Source organism: Glycine soja, chromosome 2 (assembly GCF_004193775.1).
Source record: "Glycine soja cultivar W05 chromosome 2, ASM419377v2, whole genome shotgun sequence".
Classification (NCBI taxonomy): Eukaryota; Viridiplantae; Streptophyta; class Magnoliopsida; order Fabales; family Fabaceae; genus Glycine; species Glycine soja.
The window spans coordinates 28,554,745-28,575,844 of NC_041003.1; the positions used below are offsets into that span (position 1 = coordinate 28,554,745).

The 21,100-nt window shown below is 30.0% G+C and overlaps 1 protein-coding gene across 1 annotated transcript; it reads right to left on the minus strand.

Annotated features, from left to right (window-relative positions):
• Positions 1 to 5,666: 5,666 nt before the first annotated feature.
• On the minus strand, positions 5,667 to 8,019 carry LOC114392082 (peroxidase A2-like). Its single transcript, XM_028353119.1, has 4 exons — positions 7,756 to 8,019; positions 7,403 to 7,597; positions 6,819 to 6,984; positions 5,667 to 6,400 (listed from the first exon to the last, which is right to left on the minus strand). Exons 1-4 carry the CDS (start codon positions 7,969 to 7,971, stop codon positions 5,982 to 5,984), a joined length of 996 nt encoding a protein of 331 aa, XP_028208920.1. The 5' UTR covers positions 7,972 to 8,019; the 3' UTR covers positions 5,667 to 5,981.
• Positions 8,020 to 21,100: the final 13,081 nt, after the last annotated feature.

Genomic DNA, 21,100 nt, shown 5'->3' on the forward strand with positions numbered 1-21,100 from the left:
AATTTCTCCTTTCACGCTCAGGTCACGACAAGGTACTACAAAAGAAAAAAACAACAAAATCCACACAGTTTCGAAAATGCATTTCCAGAATAGTTAAGTGTCATAGTTTTATAAATATATTTTTGGAATAGGTATAAGTTATCCTGAGAAGTTGTTTTCGTTAGTCATAAAACATACCTTAACGAGTCACACTTAAGGAGTTGTTGTAATTGTTTACACATACTTATTTGAATTTTGTAGACTTGGAGTTAAGGGCTAAAAACACATATTTAAAATTATGGATGGACTAAACAATGTGAGAAGCCACCATCAAAATCTTTGCTTTGAAATTAAGGTGTATTTTCTGATTAGTTTATCTTCTTTTTACTTTGTGAAAAAAAGAAGTTTGAATTACTTTGTATAATAGATGAAGTTTGTGATGAATGTTCTACGAAATGCAATGCAGTGTCACATGAAAAAAATACACAATATTGCATATAATATTAATGGAAAATGCAGTATTATGTAATGAATATGGGTGAAGATGGGTTTTAGAGTTAGGATTTAAGGTGAAAATAATTTTTAGATGGAGTTTATAAAATTAAGGTTTAAAGAACAATAAATATAGGATGAAATAAGGGTTTTACAAACTAACAAACATGAAAGTGTAAGATAAGGATATAAAAGGATAAATCTTGTAGACAAAATATAAAATAGAAGATGGTGTACTTAAGAAAAAAAAGGAGATGCAAATAGCGAGTGCCTCTCAATAATACTACGTGCAATCTCTTTTTAATGGATCAAAAACATAAAAAAAGGATAAAATTTTTCTGCACTCTCATTGCACTCTCCCATTGCATTATGAAAAATCATTCTAAAATGCAAATTACATTCTAAAATAGACTTCCCATAATGTAATGAAAAGTGCAGGAAGCAATAGTGAAAATACGGGAAGCAACAACCATAAAAAGATAAAATAATTACAAACGTAACCTTGCTCTCAGCGTCCTGATAGAGAATATGCTTCAATCTGGACTATCTAAAATGCTCATAGCTTCATATTTCCCCAAATTTTCTAAAATCAGGAGCTTGGTTGCCTTAGAGTAGTGAGGAAAAAAAAAACTGAATTGAACTGAACCGACATTTAACTGAACTAGTAAAAAATAATTAAACATTTTTCAATAAAATTAATCTGAACTATTGTACAGTTTAGTTTCAAAAACCTGAATTGCTTTTAAATTAACAATTAACTTAACTGTAAACCAAAATGAAAACCGCTTCAAAATTAACAGTTAACTGAATTGTGAACCTGAACCAAAATGAGAACAACTTTTTAAAAAAACTTAAATCACGTGACAACATCCACTCTTGAATTGTGTCCGTGTCATAACTCATAACTCAGTTCATTCCCCTTCCTTATTCCTTTTATGTCTTTATTTTATCAATTAGTAAAGTAGCAGAGTGATTAATGATTGAATTTGCCCCCTTTTCTATCAAACTTTTTTTTTATTGCTTAGCTCTGCACCAAAACTTGTATATTTGCATTCACCAAACTATGTAACAAGTTTGATAAACTAAATGTTAATATCTGACAAAAAGAAAAAAAAAACTAAATCTTAATATTATATTTTTAAGAGAGGAAAATGTTAATATCTAGGAAAAGCGCTATTGTTTTAAAAACATTGATTATATTTTTGTATTCTAAATGCAATAAATATTTTTAATGTTGAAGTATTTAAAATAGAAATTAATAAAAAAACGTTTTCTTCTCATAGATGTTTTAAAAACAAATGATTCTTACAAATAGTTTGAAATAATTCAAAGCAATTTAAAATAGTTTAAAGCAGTTCAGAATAATTTAGAGTAATTTGAAACAGTTTAATTTACTTCAAACGGCCTCAAACAATTTGATTTTGTTTGCCTAAATTATTTGATAATTCAATTCAGTTCGGACGAACTACAAATGCAGTTTAAAATAGTTAGTTCTAGTTTAGTTCAAATTGAACAAACTCATCTTAGAATATGGATCAAAGGAACATATCAATGAAAATGATATTTAATAGTTTAAATTTATTTTTATTAGAATCAATTCTTTATCAACTTCAAAAAAGACAATCCTAAATGACATTTCAGTGATGCCAACTATTACAGGCACTTGAGTTAATCAAAGCAATACTATTAATATTGGAAATGATGGCGCAACAAAGTATTGTCTTCTATTTTCTTTTGATCAGTATTTTCATTTCCAAGTAATACCGTAATACCTTCATTTTAATTTGTTTAAAAAGGGAAAACAGTAAAAGATGATTCTTGGAAAGGTTAAACCAAAATATATATTGGACCTTAAGTAAGCTGGACGAGATATCAAAGGCAAATGTGTCCAATTCCTATTACCCACCTTCAATCCTTATTTATTTATTTATTTATAAGAAACTAGTTATTATTCTGGCGTTCCCACAGGTCACATTTATGTATTTTAAAATAATTTACATATATTATATAATTTGCTTAAAAATAAATATTAGGCATATATTTGTTGCTTAACGACCATAAGAAATCAAGATATGATTGTTTAATAAGAATGATAGAATAAAAATTACTGAACTGACTAATGTTATATAAATTTTATTAAAATAATTGTCATTTGAAATATTACAACAGTTAGTCTCACAATAACAAATATCTCTTAAACATTACAATTGACCTGACTTGACACGCACATGAAGCTAATAATAAATAGTTCTCTTTTCCTTTTAAAAAGATCCCCGAGGGCCAAGTTTGATTCTAAAAGCCCAACATTCACCGGAAAAACTTCATTTAGTACCAAATGTTAAGTCAACATAGCTCTTGTACTCATGTTAAAACACCCATGATATAACAAGTTTGACAAAAAAAATAAAATACAATGCAATGAACACAAACAAAGACCTAAACGACTAATAATATAAATAATTTCAACTAAAATGCTTCTTAATTAAAGACTACATGCAACACATCAATGATCAAAGTCCAAACGATACAACACAAGATAAAGTTATCTTGATGTTCATAAAACAATGTTATAGAATCTGCTTCCGTTGGTATTTTATGTTCTTATTTTATTCTCCAATCCTATAAATAATTATAAAAAGTTTATCCGGAATGAGTCTAAGAATGGAATCGTGATCAATACTTTTAAAAACATAATTATAGGCACACTTACAGGACTTGTTATACTTAGTTCGTGTATGTTTTTCATTGTAATTAATTAGTGTGGAAAACAAAATGGAGTAGAGCAATGCAAGTTAATAGGTTGAATTAATGATGATTTTCCCAGATTCCAGGCATGTTTTTTCCCCAATGGTCAGGGATTTGCCGCATGATTTGCCACTAAACAGGTGCTTATACATATACAACTATAAACTTCATGAAACTTTTTATATAACAAACGTCCCACATGGCTGATAAAAAGTCAATCTGGATGCAACATTTTCAAATGTTGTAACCTAAACTGTAGGAATGGATAAAAGACAGTCATTGGCGGCTCATTTATTTATTTATTTTTAATATTATACAAGTAGTTAAGGTCTAGTACGAGATATAATAATTTGGTAGAGTGAATCTTCTAACAAAATCGCATTTTAATTTTATAAAAAGCGTGGGTCAATACCAATAGTTACAAATTCATTAGCTTATGAACGTTTTTGTTCTCCCACGGGCCACGGGTAGGATTAACGAATTGATCCAGGGCGTTAATAAACTAATAAAATAGCGCTATTCAGAAAGTTACGAGCAAGAAGCATGAGAAATGATTTAGAAAATGTAATATGATTCACGATGAGATGTCATGCACAACATGAACTCGGTTCACTTGAGTTATTATAGTGGTATATATATATATATATGAGAGAGAAAATTTTTAAAATAAAAAATAAGAAAAATTGATTTTAACCGAGAAATTATAATTAAAAAAAATCAAAGAGTGAGATTAAAAACCAGAGTTTTTAAACCACTAACACACTTGTTTTAATTATTTAATTTTATAAAAACTATTTTATATGTATAGTTAATTATTTTTTTTAATTATAACAAATTATAGATTAAAAATATTTAATATATAAATCTTATTAATTTTATTTTATTTCACTTTATATATTTTATTTTGAATAGTTTACATATTATTATTTTAATTTTGGCAATTTACAAATGAATTTCATAAATTAATATATACATATATATATATATAAATTATTTACCAAAATTATTTTGTAAATTAATTTTAATATATAAATTATTTTTACTCTAATTATATAAATCAATATAATTGCATTAATTAATATGTAAATTGTACAAATTACTTTAAATTATTTTAATATGTAAATTATTTTTATTCTAATTATATAAATTAATAAAAATTTAATTTTTAATTTTCTTAGAAAACTTACATGTTGATATTTTCATTTTAACTACAAAAAAATATTTAGTAAATAAGTTTTTTTAATACCAATTATATAAATAAAGAAAATTACATAGATTAATATACAAAATATTTATATAAATTATTTTATGTAATCTATAAAAATTATAAAAATTTATTTTTATATATAAATAATACAAATTTTTATTTTAATTATAAAAAGTAATAAATTTTTAATTTTTTAGATTATTTAAATTTCGTAATTTGTATAAAATACATAAAATAATTATTTTTATAAATAATCTATATATTGGTTTATTTAATTTTTTTAAAATTATAATAGAATAAGAATTTTTTTTATATATGATAGTTGATTAACTTATATTATAATAAAATTTTATAATAAAAATAAATAAATTTAAAATTAAATATTAAATATTTTATTTTAATTTATAAATTTTTATAATTTGAAAAAAAATTAATAACTCTTTACTAATAATGATACATGTAAAATAATATTTATAAAATTAACTAAACAAAGCTAGTGTCATAGTGGTTTATTACTTTCTCGTTAAATATGATGGTTAATTGGCGGAAGAATCAAAATTGCTTTTTAAAAAAATAAGAGACCAAAATAGTGAATTTAAAATTATAGAGAGATCAAAATTATAATTTAACCAAAAATTTAAGAGAAACCTATAACAAAATTTAGTCATTTTTCAAGTACATTAAGCATATTTAAACTAAAAAAATTTGATTGTGTTTTTTCCTTTTTCAATGATCTAACTGTTCAAAACAGTTTTTAGCTTATTTTTGTAACCTATTTCAACTAACTTATTACTTATAAGCTGCTAACTTTTTTTTTTATCCTCATTAATTTATTTGAAATCCATTTTTACCTTTTTCTTTTTCTTTCCATTTTAGCTGGAGGAGAATTTGGTAAAATAATCAAATTTGACCGTTCTTTAATTATATAAATTTTAAAAATGTTGTCTTAATTTTTAAGATTATAAGCTATTTAATAAATTTATATATATATATATATATATATATATATATATATATATATATATATATATATATATATATATATATATATATATATATAAAAGCTAGTTTATTAATTAATCTCACCAAACACTTTCATGTATTCACAGTTTGTTTATACATTCCAGATCCATTATTTCTGGTAACATATTCAGGTCCAAATTGTGAAACAGTACATAAGCGACAATTCTAAGCTTTGGGATTAATAATTCATGCCCAACCAAACATCTTATTAGTCATGTTGTGAAACACTAAAATAGATGTGGAAATATTTATTTATTAAGGAATATATACTTCAAATATAACACTATTTTCCAAGGAAACAAGAGAGGAATACAACACCTAGAAAGCATAATAATTTCCCAACCAATCTGTAGATACAGAAGGGCAAAAACAAAACTATATTTTATGCCCTCTCAAGTACACATGCAAATATTAAACTATATCAATTTCTTAACCATTTCTTAGCCACACAGACATACACAAATGCAAAATAAAAACTTATATACGCATTAAGATTCTACAACTTCTCGTTGATTGTCTTGCTCTCTCTTTCTCTTTAACTTCCATTCACTTTCTTACAATCTGTTCTGATTTCTCCTTGAGTTCCAGTCAAAGGGCTGATGTTACCCATGTTGATCATCGACTGAGCAAATGCTTCGAAGAAGGCTGATTGGTTGTTGGCAAAGTTGTTAACAATGGAGATTGTGGAAGAGCCATTCGTAGAGAAGAGTTCTTGATCTGTTTGAAGAAGACCTTGGTTGATGAGAAGATTGGTGAAATAGTTGTTGTCAAAAGTGTCAGGGGTTGAAGGATCAAGATTGTTCAATGTAGACCCATTTCCGTTTTGGGGACAATTTTGCTGCAGAGTGGCCAAATAGGTTGAGTTTAGGGTTGGATCAGGACTTCCTGTGCCGCTGAAGTTGAACAACCTTTGGGAGAAAAATTGACATTGGGAACGACCAAAAGTGTGTGCACCTAATGAAAAAGTGAAATTTGAGTCAACCATTTTGTAAAATTTGTGCATGGAAAGCATAAATTTTACATGCTGCAAGATTATTAATTTGACTAATCTTTATGTGATAAGTCATACTATTTTTTAGCCTTTTAAATTAAGATGTCTATTTTTTTTGTTCAAAAGTATTTTTTGTAGTCACTTTGTCAGAAATTGAGAGAATAAAAAATTATAAATTTTTATTTGAAAGAGACTAAAGAGAACTTTTTTTGAATTTGAAAGACTAAAGAAATATAAACTTTTATTTGGAAAACTGAATATCATATGAAGATTAATAAAGATCACATAATAGTAGATCATATAATAATTTTTTTTAGTGTAAAAAAAGATGTATTCTAGTTCAGTTAAAAAAAGAATAGAAGATGTATTGTAGTTACCAACCAGATAATGCAACAAGATCGGTTGTGTCTAGGCCAACCGCAGAGAATTTGGATGAGACATTGGCTAGGCTCTCAAATGGAGAAGGAAGGGAGCTATTGGCACCAGCTTGGTTTGCAGTTAGACCATCCCTTCTTCCGAGTAGTACGTTCCATGAAGGACCTCCTGACTGCAAATTTCTACACTTTATTAAAGAACCCTTACAGACACAAGTGTATGAGTAAAAACAAGAGAGACGACACAGAAGAAAGGTAATAAATGTCATAAATGATACTCCTTTATATGGAATGTTTGAGTAAATACAATATCCTATATTACTCTTTTTGTCTCATAAGAAGAAACATAAATATTTAAAAAATTATCATTTTAGTTTTTTAATATAACATTAATTTTTTTTCATTTATATTTCTTATAATATTAGTGATAAGTAAAAAAAAAATTAAAAACAATAATATTAATTTTATAAAATTACTATTACCTTTAATCTATTATTATTTTTTCTTACTCGGATTTAAAATAATCACAATTATAATGGAAGAGAGAGTATGTGTTAGGAAAGAAAAATCAAGTAATAGCTAGGTAGTTACCAAGGACACAGAAGATTCTGCTGCAAGTGCAAGAATATCAGCACAAGATACGACTCCAGGGCAAGAGCTTTCGAGGGAGCTCTTGATGTTATCAACAATATCAAAGCCCCGAACGGAATTGAAGTTAGGAACTGCATTTTTCTCACTTTGTGTGATGTTACCACCCTGGTCTAACAATATGGACGCATCACACCCCTAAAACAGAAACAATAACATTTATATTAATTATTAGTCCTCTAATACAAAAAAAGTTAGGAAAAATATATATACGCCAAAAATAAATTATTAGTCGTCTAATATATATAAATTATCAACCTTAATTATTCTTGAGAATAAAATAAATGGAGGTTTACATTGACAAAACAATCATGAAAGTGGAGGCGAATGAGGCTTGCACCAATTCGGGAATCAGATTGCAGAGCCTGCTGAACAGCATTGCTCACGATAGAAGACACATTGGGGCATGTGCTAGAATAGAAGGTTGCATTCAATTGAGCTTCTGAAGGGAAGAGAAAGGTTAGCACTAAGAAAATGGTGGTCGGAAGGGAATAAGTATTAGTAGAAAGCATGGTAGATTATTTTGATGTATCTTCTTTGTTGGTTGGCTGGGTTTTGTGATTGATATCTAGGTGATATATATGTATATATATATAGAAAAGAAAGCGCGTTACGCATTATATTTAATTATTTTACTTTATATATGATTTTCTTTAAGATGAAGTTGCCATTGGTTATTATTTAGAAGTGCCAACTAGACTTAATTAGGTTAACATAATATCAAGTTTACAATATGTAGTGGGGTACACTAGGGAAACCTAGAGGAAAATTAAAACCACAATGATTGACACTTAACTAACGTCTAACACTAGTCATATACATAAATCAAAATGTTAGGTACCTACAAATCTGTATATTGCATGCCATCAGACAAGCAAAAGTTGATTTTTGTTTTTAAATCAATAAACAAGAAGTTTTTTTTTATCAGTTGATTAATTTCATCCCTTATTTATTAATAGTTATAAAATAGTCCTCTAAGTAATAGCTTTTTGTAGTAATATTATCGTTTTCAATCACTTATCATTTTCAATTTCAGAATATAATTTTTAATATTTTTTATTTGATTCAAGATATAAAATTTATTTCATTAAATTCACCTATATATGAAAAATATGAAAACTAACCCAAGGTGCGTTAAAGACTGGATCCAAGACAGCATACAAAAAGTATTTTCTATACAAAAAAAAAAAAAAAGACTAACACAAGGTACGTTAAAATACTGGACCCATGACAGCATACAAAATTGCGTGTAGCCTCCTATAACCCAAACAAAAGCTTTATTACTCCTACAAATTGTTTGCATACACCAGAAAAATAGCTTCAATGTGAATTGGACCCTAATTAATCCTTCCTGCCACCACGTTCTTTTAGCCTTTGTGCCCAGCAAAATAAGAAATAAACGCACATTGCCACTTTAGATATAAAAAATGTTAGAATTAATATCTTATGTGAGAGATATATGACTTATGTAGGGACTAATTAATAAATAAATAATAATTATGGACTAAATTGTAATTGGATTAAATAGGAGAAATTTCTAGAGGTAACTGCTACTTGATGGGAGTAGTGATTATAAAAGGGGGTTAATACCCACTAATGTGGAACAAGGTCCTATTCCTGACAGAAAAGTGTTGTCTCTAATCTATAGTCATCACAAACGTAGAGAGGCAAAAAGAATAGTCAATGGAGTGAAATTTTGTTTCTCTTATCTTCCAAGAAAATCAAAGTACACTCAAGAAAAGCCTCCCTATGGAGAAATGCACGCATGATTTGTTTATTTATTATTTGTGAGAATCATAGGTTTCAAGATCCTGTTGATTTTCTATAATTGATAATCTAGGAAACCCTTAATATTTTTTTACATGTGGTATCAGAGCTTGTGTTATGAAACTTCTGATTCTCCAATAATGATTTAATTTCTTCCAATTATGCATGAACCCTAATTATGAAATTTAGGGATTTTTTTCCGCTGCAAGTATGAAATCTTATATTAAAAAAGATATCAATTAAATTGGCTTTCAAATCACAAGTATGAATGTATAAAATTATATTATTTTGATTGTGTTCAATGAAGAAAGACTTATGATGTTTGTACGTAATGGACACTTTGGGTTGTATATATTAAATTTGGAGAAAGATTTTAGATTTATCGTTTTGTGCTATCTAATTTGATTTGATGATAATGGCTAGTGTTCGTTTTTCCTTTAACATGTATTCGTGAATGTGGAAAAAGCCATTAACGTGACTGCCAATTTTTATTTCCATTAACGTGGTTGTATATATTAATGTTGAAAGCGTCCACTGACATGTACGTTCCTTGCAGGGGTGAAGGAATTTTTGAAATTGCTATTTGCAACCCACTTGCTAATTTTTCCCCCGAAAATTATTATTAAACATGATTAAAGGATTGAAAGTCTATACTCTGCAATTAAATTAACGTGAATGCTTTAAAATTATCGGTAAAAGTAAATATGTATGTGCTATACATTTACTTCAATGCGATTGAATTTCTATTATTTTATTGGTTAAAATATGAATGTATGGTATTTATTTGGCTTGAAATGAAATTAATAAAATGACTATGAATTGTTAGTAACAATAAGTATGTGCAGACCATATATTTGATTGGAATTAAGTGTATGATAGATTTGTTAGTCATCAAAGTGGCCAAGTCTATAAGGTTATTTAATTCCAAATTAATGATTATTTCAATTACTCATAAAATAATGAATGCTAAATTATATGATTATTGGTTTATGGGTAATTGAAATTTATTGTTATAAGGCATTTATGGATCGCCCAAAGGTAATTGATTAGTAGTTCTTATAATTAATGAATATAATTGTAGGCGATTTGTGTGTATCATTAGTTTTATTTATATACCCAAAGGAAATACATACTACTAATTGGTGCATATTTAATTGCCAAATAATGTTAAGAATTTTATTAGCATCATCATGTTTGTATGTTGTGTGTTGGTGTATCACCCAAATGAGAACATCAATATACATTGATTGTTATCTAAATAAATTATATGTATGTGTTTTATGTCCCAAAATGCTTATGTGAAGTTTTATTATGCAGTACTTGCTCCTAACTCATTGAACTCTCATGTATCATCTGTGCCAATTTTTAATGGGCTTAACTTCTCTAACTGGAATGAGCAAGTCCAATTTCATTTTGGTGTTTTGGATCTTGATCTTGCTATATTGGAAGAGAAGCCTGCTACTAAGAATGACTGTTGCAGACAGTATTAAGACAGCTCTCCCTAAGACCAAAATGCTAAAGAGTTTATGGGGTTAGTGGGAGAGCGCTCTTAAACAGCTGATAAGTCTCTTGCTGGGACATTAATGAGTATACTGACCAGCATGAAGTTTGATGGTTCGTGTACTATGCATGAACATGTCATTGAGATGACAAACATTGCAGCAAGACTTAAGACCTTGGGAATGGTTGTGAATGAGAACTTTCTTATTCAATTTATTCTAAACTTATTACCATTTGAGTATGGCCTGTTCCAAATGAGCCATAATACCATTAAAGATAAATGGAATGTGCATGAATTGCACAATATGTTAGTTCAGGAAGAAATGAGGCTTAAGAATCAAGGAAGTCACTCAGTCCATTATGTAAGCCACCAAGGGAATCAAGGAGCTAGAAAAAGATTTGTGAAGAAGCATGATAAAGGCAAAGGGCTATTAAAGATCAATGACGGTCTTGTGCAAATCCAGAAGAAGGCATCAACGAGCAATAATTGTCATTTTTGTGGAAAATATGGACACTTCCAGAAGGATTGCCCAAAGCGTAAGTCTTGGTTCGAAAAGAAAGGTGAGCTTAATGTTCTTGTATGTTTTGAATCAAACTTAACTGAAGTTTCCCATAATACATAGTGGATTGATTCTGGATGTATGACTCATGTTTCTAACACTATGCAGGGATTCCTTACAATCCAAACCATAAGCCCAAATGAGAAGTTCATCTTCATGGGAATAGAGTGGAAGCTCCAGCGGAAGCAGTCGGGACTTATCATTTAAAACTCGACACTAGACATCATTTAGATTTACTGGAAACTCTTTATGTACCTAGTTTATCTAGGAATTTAGTTTCATTATCTAAACTTGATATTACTGGATACTCTTTTAATTTTGGTAATTGATGTTTTAGTTTATTTAAGCATAATCATCTCATTGGTACTGGTGTTCTTTGTGATGATTTATATAAATTGAAATTAGATGGTCTATATGTTGAAACTGTTTTAACTCGACATTATAATGTTGGCACTAAACGTAGTTTAGTGAATGAACGATCTGCTTTCTTGTGGCATTAACATTTAGGTCATATTTCTAGAGAAAGGATGGAAAGATTATTAAAGAATGAAATTCTTCCTGATCTAGATTTTACGGATCTAAATATTTGTGTGGATTGTATCAAGGGAGAACAAACAAAACATACAAAGAAAAAAGTTACAAGAAGCACTCAACTTCTTGAAATTGTGCATACTAATATTTATGGACCTTTTGATGTTAGTTCTTTCAGAAAGGAAAGATACTTTATCACCTTTATTGATGACTATTCACGTTACGGTTATGTCTACTTATTGCATGAGAAATCTCAGTCAGTGGATGCCTTAGAAATTTACTTGAATGAAGTAGAAAGGCAATTAGACAAAAAGGTGAAAATTATTAGATCTGATAGAGGTGGTGAGTGTTACGAAAGATACGATGAAACCGGGCAACACCTAGGTCCATTTGCTAAGCTTATTCAGAAACGTGACATTTGTGCGCAATATACAATGCCTGGTACACCACAACAAAATGGTGTATCAGAAAGGCATAATAAAACTTTAATGGATATCGTTAGGAGTATGTTAATCAATTCAACTTTACCGATATCTTTGTGGATGTATGCCTTGAAAACTGTCATGTATTTGTTGAATAAGGTTCCTAGTAAGGTAGTTCCTAAGACACCTTTTGAACTGTGGACGAATAAGACACCTAGTATAAGGCACCTGCATGTTTGGGGTTGTCAGGCAGAAATAAGGATTTATAATCCGCAAGAAAGAAAATTAGATACAAGAACAATTAGTGGATATTTCATTGGTTATCCAGAAAAGTCAAAGGGGTATAAGTTTTATTGTCCTAATCATAGTATGAGAATTGTCGAAACTGGAAATGCAAGGTTCATTGAAAATGGTGAAATTAGCGGGAGTATAATTCCACGAGAAGTGGAAATTAAAGAAGTTAGAGTGCAAATCCCTTTAGCTTGTGCCTCTAGTAGTAAGGTGATTGCTCCTTTAGTTATTGTTACAAACAATAATGAAGAAGCACAACAAAATAATGAGCCCATGATACATAATGAACTTATTGTGTAAGAATCACAAGAAGTAACATTGAGGAGGTCTCAAAGAGAAAGGAGACCAACTATTTTGAATGACTATGTGGTATACCTACATGAAACAAAAATAGACTTAAGCATTAATGATAATGATCCAGTTTCATTTTCACAATCTGTAAGCTGTGATAATTCCAAGAAATAGTTAAATGCCATGAAGGAATAGATAAATTCCATGGAACATAATGGTGTTTGGGACCTTGTAGAATTACTAAAGGATTGTAAGAGAGTTGGTTGTAAGTGGGTCTTCAAGACTAAACGTGACTCTCATGGTAACCTTGAACATTACAAGGCTAGACTTGTTGCTAAGAGATTTACTTAGAAAGATGGTGTTGATTATATAAAGACATTTTCACCGGTCTCACGAAAGGATTCTTTCAGGATTATCATGACATTAGTAGCCCATTATGACTTGGAGCTACATCAGATGGATGTGAAAACTGTCTTTCTTAATGGAGATTTAAAGGAGAATGTTTATTTGGACCAACCAATGGGGTTCTTAGTTGAAGGAAAGGAACACATGGTGTGCAAATTAAAGAAATCAATATATGGTCTTAAGCAAGCTTCCCACCAATGGTATTTGAAGTTTAATGATACCATTGTTTCCTTTGGATTTAAAGAAAATACTGTTGACCAGTGTATATATCTGAAGGTTAGTGGGAGTAAGGTTATTTTTCTAATCCTATATGTTGATGATATATTGCTTGCAACTAATGATCTTGGTCTTCTTCATGAGACTAAGAAGTTTCGTTCTAGTAACTTTGAAATGAAGGATATGGGTGAGGCAAACTATGTGATAGGGATAGAAATATTTCAAAATAGATCACAAGGATTGTTAGACTTGTCTCAGAAAACATATATCAATAAAGTACTGGAGAGATTTAGGATGGAAAAATGCTCAGCATCACTCGTTCCAATTCAGAAAGGAGACAAATTTAGTCTTGCACAATGTCCTAGAAATGATCTGGAACAAAAGCAAATGGAAGTAATTTCGTATGCATCAGTTGTTGGGAGTATTATGTATGCTCAGATTTGTACTTGACCAGACATAAGCTTTGCAGCTGAAATGTTAGGAAGATATCAAAGTAATCCAGGAATGGAACATTGGAAAGCTGCAAAGAAAGTTCTAAGATACTTACAGGGAACAAAAGATCACATGCTTACATATATGAGGTTTGATCACCTTGAGGTGATTGGATATTCAAACTCAGACTTTACTGGATTTGTGGATACAAGAAAATCCACTCTTGGCTTTGTATTTCTCTTAGCCGGAGGAGCAGTATCGTGGAAGAGTGCAAAACAATCAGTTGTTGTTGCATCTATCATGGAAGCTGAATTTGTAGCATGTTTTGAGGTTACAATTTAGGCTAATTGGCTGCAGAACTTTATTTCAGGGCTTGGAATTGTTGATAGTATTGCTAGGCTGCTGAAAATGTATTTTGATAACTTCCCAACAATATTTTTTCTCTAAGAACGATAAGTACTCTAAGGGTGCTAAACATATGGAATTGAAGTACTTTGCAGTGAAAGAAGTTCAGAAACAGAGTGTCAATAGAACATATTAGCACAAATCTTATGATAGTTGACCCTTTGATAAAGGGATTACCGCCCAAGACATTTATAAAACATGTTAAAAATACGGGCATTATTGTTATTGATGATCATTAAGTGTAATTTACCTTATGTATTTTTACTGACACTCTGAGCTCATTTATGATATGTTTCTGATTACCTGTTTTATATGTTTGCATGCATGTTTGTGTTAGAGTAATGTTAACAGGTTTGTCTTGAATAAATACATTATGTTGGACCAATTATGTACTCCTAACTAATGGTCATATTAAGGAGAAGACTAATTTGTTGTACATGGAAGAGACTATGTTGATTAGGTGATGTACAACCGCCATGACTCAAATTGGTTCTTATTCTTAATCTTGAAATTATGATGTATCCAATGTATAGAATAGTTTAGTCATTTTTTAATGTGCATTATGTTAGTTTAATCTATTTATTTATTTAGTTCATAATGTTTATTAATGTCACATGAGTCAAGTGCGAGAATGTTAGAATTAATGTCTCATGGGACTAACAAATAAATAATTAATAATTAAGGACTAAATTATAATAAGGTTAAATAGGAGAAGTTTCTAGAGGTGACTGCTACTTAATGGAAGTAGTGGTTATAAAAAGGGGTTAATACCCACTAACTTGGAACAATGTCCCCTTCTTAATAGAAAAGTGCTCTCTCTAATCTATAACCATCACAAACATAAATAGACAAAAAGAATAGTTAAGGGAATAAAATATTTATTAACATAAAGGATAATGATTTATATTTTTTTAACCAAATAGTTCAAAACTCAAATTTTAAAACATTAGATATAAAACAATTCACGTTAAGAAATCTGCAATCATTTTTTATATGCTCGAAGTCCCTAAAAAAATTAAGTAAAGCTTCTAACGGTGAATTGGTGTGAATACTATATGGTCGAAAAAAAAATTTGCAATCATATGTTCACCGACACGACATTTTCTTTGTTTGGTGAATTCTATTATATATCTTATTGGCCCCTTTTTTAGTATATCTTCAGCTGTCCAACAAATAATAGTATTCATCATTTAGCATAACAGTTTAGAAAACGTCTTGTTCTTTTGCTGAACACAATTTCTCTATAGAGACAAGAAAGATTCTTTGGACCTAGATAAAGTAAACAAAATTACAAAAGGGCCAAGTCCTTGTTGCATTTATTTATTTCTTTCCTTACAGATATATTACACAAAAGTCTTAGTAAAAGGACAAGATTTTGAAGTATGCTACTTACGGTCACTAACTTGTATAATCGTTATAGCTTGCAAGAAAATTCAGCTCTCCGCAATCAAGGGAGAGCATAGAATTTACTTACGCGGTCATCTTTCATTAGAGGTGTATATGAATGGTTTTTTCCTTGAAGTACACCGCTTCTCTCTAGATAATATCGGATATATACTACTTTAGGAAAAATTTCTCAAAGTACACCTGTTTCTTGTTTGTCTTTGGAAATCGGGTTTGGCTAACCCAACTTTTGATCTTCAGCTTTTTTTTTCTTTCTTTTATTTATTTATTATTTATTATAAATTAAAATTTAATTAAAGTTAAATATTATATTATATAAAACTATTTTTAATAGATTTTAAAATTATTTATTTAATAAATTAATTTTAGAAAAATTATTTTATAATTTTTTAAAGAGAAATATAAATATGAAGAAAAATATAAAAATTGGATAAAATTATAGTATAAATTTGTATTTATGTTATATGTAATTTTGTAGTTAAATTTATGTTTTGTTGATTTTTTTATTATGTTCTTAAAATTAAAAAACAATAAAATTAGTTAGTAATATTAACATAAATTAAAGAAAATATCGTGAAAAAAATAATTGATACATTTGTCTTACAAAGTAGACAAAATTTCAAATTATAGTAACTAAGATGATAGTCGACAATAATGCAACATATTAAAAATTACAATTACAACACAAATATGACAAAACTAATGATGATCTGGAATATGTTGTACAGGGTACATGTCTTCTTCTATTTGGATTACTGGTTTGCTAAAAATAGCCAAAATTTCTATTGTGTAGAATCGTTTCCAATAGTTGGATTGTGCTAATACCTTTAGCACGTCTTCGTCATTTTTCAATTATGTTATCTCATATTCAATTAATTTTTTTGAATACTTAGCATGACCTGGTTGTCGAAAGAATAATTGTCTAACCAATTGTGATTCATGAATTCCATTAGGGGGATCTCCTATATGTGCAACTTGCTTGATTAAATCCTTGAGTTTGTCCATGCTACATGTTGGATCAAGTGGCCTCAGAATAATTAAGAAGGGGGAGTTGAATTAATTATTAATGTGTCTTGACTAATTAAAAATTTAACCTTCTTAATGTTACTAGATTCAATTAGGCTTTTACTACAAAGTTAAAAAAGTAAAGAACAGAAATAGAAACTTAACCAAAATTAAAAGCGGTAATTAGAAGTACACAACGTAAACTAAAGAGTGTAGGGAAGAAGAAGACAAACACAAGATTTATACTGGTTCGGCCACAAACTGTGCCTACATCCAGTCCCCAAGCAACCTACGGTTCTTGAGATTTCTTTCAACTTTGTAAAATCCTTTACAAGCCAAAGATCCACAAGGGATGTACTCTCTCTTGTTCTCTTTGAAAAACCAAGTGGATGTACCTCCCACTTGAACTGATCCACAAGAGATGTACCTTCTCTTGTTCTCAGTATAACAACCCCCAAGTAGATGTACCCTCTACTTGTATCACAAAGGATGTACCCTCCAATGTGTTGGGACAAAGAATTCTCAGGCGGTTAGTCCTTTGAATCTTTGTAAGGGGAAATAAAAGATATCTCAGACCGTTAGTCCTTTGAAATCTTTTGTTTAAGGGGAAGGGAAGAATCAAAAGAATTCTCAGGCGGTTAGTCCTTTGAATCTTTTGGAAGAGAGAAGAGAGACACAAAAGAATTCAGGCGGTTAGTCCTTCTGTTCTTTTGGCAAAGGGAGAAGAGAATGAAAAAGATGAATAGCACAAGTTTTTGAACAATGAACTTTTCTTGGAAGAGAAAGTGTTGAACAAAAACTTTTAGAAAGATGAAGAGAAATGAATTAGAAAGTTCTGTAGAAAGTGTTGAAAGATTGTTGAAGGATGATATGAAATTCATGCCATGGTCACATATTTATAATCTCTTGATGACTCAAGTTAAAGTTTGTGGCTCTTGATAATTTCTTTAAAACTAGTCACGCTTTAAAAATTGTGACTCTTTTGAAAACTAGTCACTTAAAATGTTGTGACTTTTAAAAAAACCTTCAGAAGCAAGTCACTTGAAGAATTGTGACTTTTGGAAATTTATTTTTTGAAATCAATCACTGGTAATCGATTACCATCAAGGTGTAATCGATTACACATCAACAGATGTGACTCTTCATGTTTAAATTTGAAAATTAAAACGTTTAGAAACACTTGTAATCAATTACAAGTATTGTGTAATCGATTACACAAGTTTAAAATGATTTGAAAATGTTTAAACACAAGTTGTGACTCTTGAAATTTGAAATCTAACATTTTAAAACACGGGTAATCGATTACAGCTTTGTAAATCAGTTTTGAAAACAATGCTGGCTATTGGTAATCGATTGCTACCTTCTAGTAATCGATTACCAGAGAGTAAAACTCTTTGGTAATGATTTTGTGAAATGGAGGTTCTGGTTCGTGAATTCTGAAATTTGAATTTATAAGCACCAGGGACGCGTTGTAATCGATTACAACATTTGGTAATCAATTACACTCTTCCTGATTAGCTGTAATCAATTACAATATTGTAGTAATCGATTACTAGAGAGCTTCTTAGGAAAACTAAGTGCTGAATGAATTCTTAGAGTGAAAGGATTTGAAAAGGGTTCAAAATATTTTATATCTAAAAACTCTTATATGAAAATAAATATATATAACATAATAGATTTTTGAAAAAGCATTATGAATATCTTTTAAGCAAGTAATTCACATATCATACAAAAAATCATGCAAGAATCATATGTAATATCAACTATTTGTTTTAATAATAAACTTCATGCTTTGAGAAACAAAATAACTCAATCAAACACATAAACATAAAATCACAATAGCAATTAACCAAGGCAAACAAATAAAATTTTGTTAGTCATCATATAAACAAGTTAATTGAAAGGAATGTTTCAACCAACTTAATTTAAAAGAGAATGGTTTTGATGTTACCTTTTTCATGATTTAAGTGCTTAGATCTTCAAAGATGGAAGTCAAACTTTTTCTTTTTGCTTAATCTTCTTGAGTGATGTTCTCATCGCTTTCATAGTCCTTGGATAGAAGGTTGATCTCCTTCTCTGAACCATCGGATGAGTCATTGTCATCTCAAGCAATATACGCCTTCTTGGATCTTCTTTCTTTATAGCTTTTCTTCTCATTCTTCTCGGGCCATGATGCATTTGAGGGGCAGTTTGCCTTTATGTGACCGGGTTGATTACACTTATAGCATTTAAGTGTAGGAGAAACTTCTTGGGATCTCTTCCCATTCTTGAAGTTATGGCTTCTCTCCATTCTTCTATTTTTGACAAATTTATGAAACTTCTTCACAAAGAGTGAGAGAGAAGTCCTCTTCATCATCAGATTCTTCTTCTTCTTCTTCTTCTTGCATTGAGTGCTATGCTTATTTTCCTTTTGTCGGTCTCTTCATTTTGATTGAGACGTTGGAGTTCCATTTCATGTTCTTGCAATTTGCCAAACAAGGTGGCAAGAGACATAGAGGAAAGATCTTTACTTTCAGAAATGGCAGTTACCTTGGGCTACCATTCCCTACTTAAGCATCTTAAAACTTTATTAATTAAATCTTCATTAGGGAAGATTTTTCCTTAGGAGGCAAGATGATTGACTATGTGTGTGAATCTTTTCTGCATACTTTGGATGTTCTCATTAGGGTTCATCCTAAATAATTCATATTCATGTGTAAGGGTATTGACTCTAGATCTTTTCACATCAGTGGTGCCTTCATGTGTAAGTTGGAGAGTATCCCACATCTCCTTTGCATTTGAACAGTTTGACACTCTAAAATATTCATCTATTCCTAGGGCAGAAGTGATGATGTTTTTGGCTTTAAGATTATATTGGATTCTTCTTCTATCCTCTTCAGTCCACTTATCTCTAGGTTTTTGTGTTGTTGTCTAGTGCTTGCATCTACTATGGTGGGTATGTAAGGTCCTATTTCTATTGCTTCCCAAATGTTTAAATCTATGACTTCAATAAAGATTTGCATTTGGGTTTTCCAATAGTGGTAACCCTCACCATTAAAGATAGCTGGCCTATGGATGGAGTTTCCTTTTGGAAACAGAGAATTTGAGGAGGCCATGAATCTTGAAGTTGTGAAACTTTTCTCAAGATACCTGCTCTGATACCACTTGTTGGATCAAGTGGCCTCAGAATAATTAAGAAGGGTGGGGGGGGGGGGTTGAATTAATTATTAATGTGTCTTGACTAATTAAAAATTTAACCTTCTTAATGTTACTAGATTCAATTAGGCTTTTACTACAAAGTTAAGAAAGTAAAGAACAGAAATAGAAACTTAACCAAAATTAAAAGTGGCAATTAGAAGTACACAACGGAAATTAAAGAGTGTAGGGAAGAAGAAGACAAACACAAGATTTATACTGGTTCGGCCACAAACCGTGCCTACATCCAGTCCCCAAGCAACCTGCGGTTCTTGAGATTTCTTTCAACCTTGTAAAATCCTTTACAAGCCAAAGATCCACAAGGGATGTACCTTCCCTTGTTCTCTTTGAAAAACCAAGTGGATGTACCCTCCAGTTGAACTGATCCACAAGAGATGTACCTTCTCTTGTTCTCAGTATAACAACCCCCAAGTAGATGTACCCTCTACTTGTACCATAAAGGATGTACCCTCCAATGTGTTGGGACAAAGAATTCTTAGGCAGTTAGTCCTTTGAATCTTTGTAAGGGGAAACAAAAGATATCTCAGGCGGTTAGTCCTTTGAAATCTTTTATTTAAGGGGAAGGGAAGAATCAAAAGAATTCTCAGGCGGTTAGTCCTTTGAATCTTTTGGAAGAGAGAAGAGAGACACAAGAGAATTCAGGCGATTAGTCCTTCTGTTCTTTTGGCAAAGGGAGAAGAGAATGAAAAAGATGAATAACACAAGTTTTTGAACAATGAACTTTTCTTGGAAGAGAATGTGTTGAATGAAAACTTTTAGAAAGATGAAAAAAAATGAATTAGAAAGTTCTGTAGAAAGTGTTGAAAGATTGTTGAAGGATGATATGAAATTCATGCCATGGTCACATATTTATATTCTCTTGATGACTCAAGTTAAAGTTTGTGATTCTTGGTAATTTCTTTAAAACTAGTCACCCTTTAAAAATTATGACTCTTTTGAAAACTAGTCACTTAAAAAGTTGTGACTTTTAAAAAAACCTTCAGAAACAAGTCACTCGAAGAATTGTGACTTTTGGAAATTTATTTTTCGAAATCAGTCACTGGTAATTGATTACCATCAAGGTGTAATCGATTACACATCAATAGATGTGACTCTTCATGTTTAAATTTGAAAATTAAAACGTTTGCAAACACTGGTAATCGATTACAAGTATTGTGTAATCAATTACACAAGTTTAAAATGATTTGAAAATGTTTAAACACAAGTTGTGACTCTTG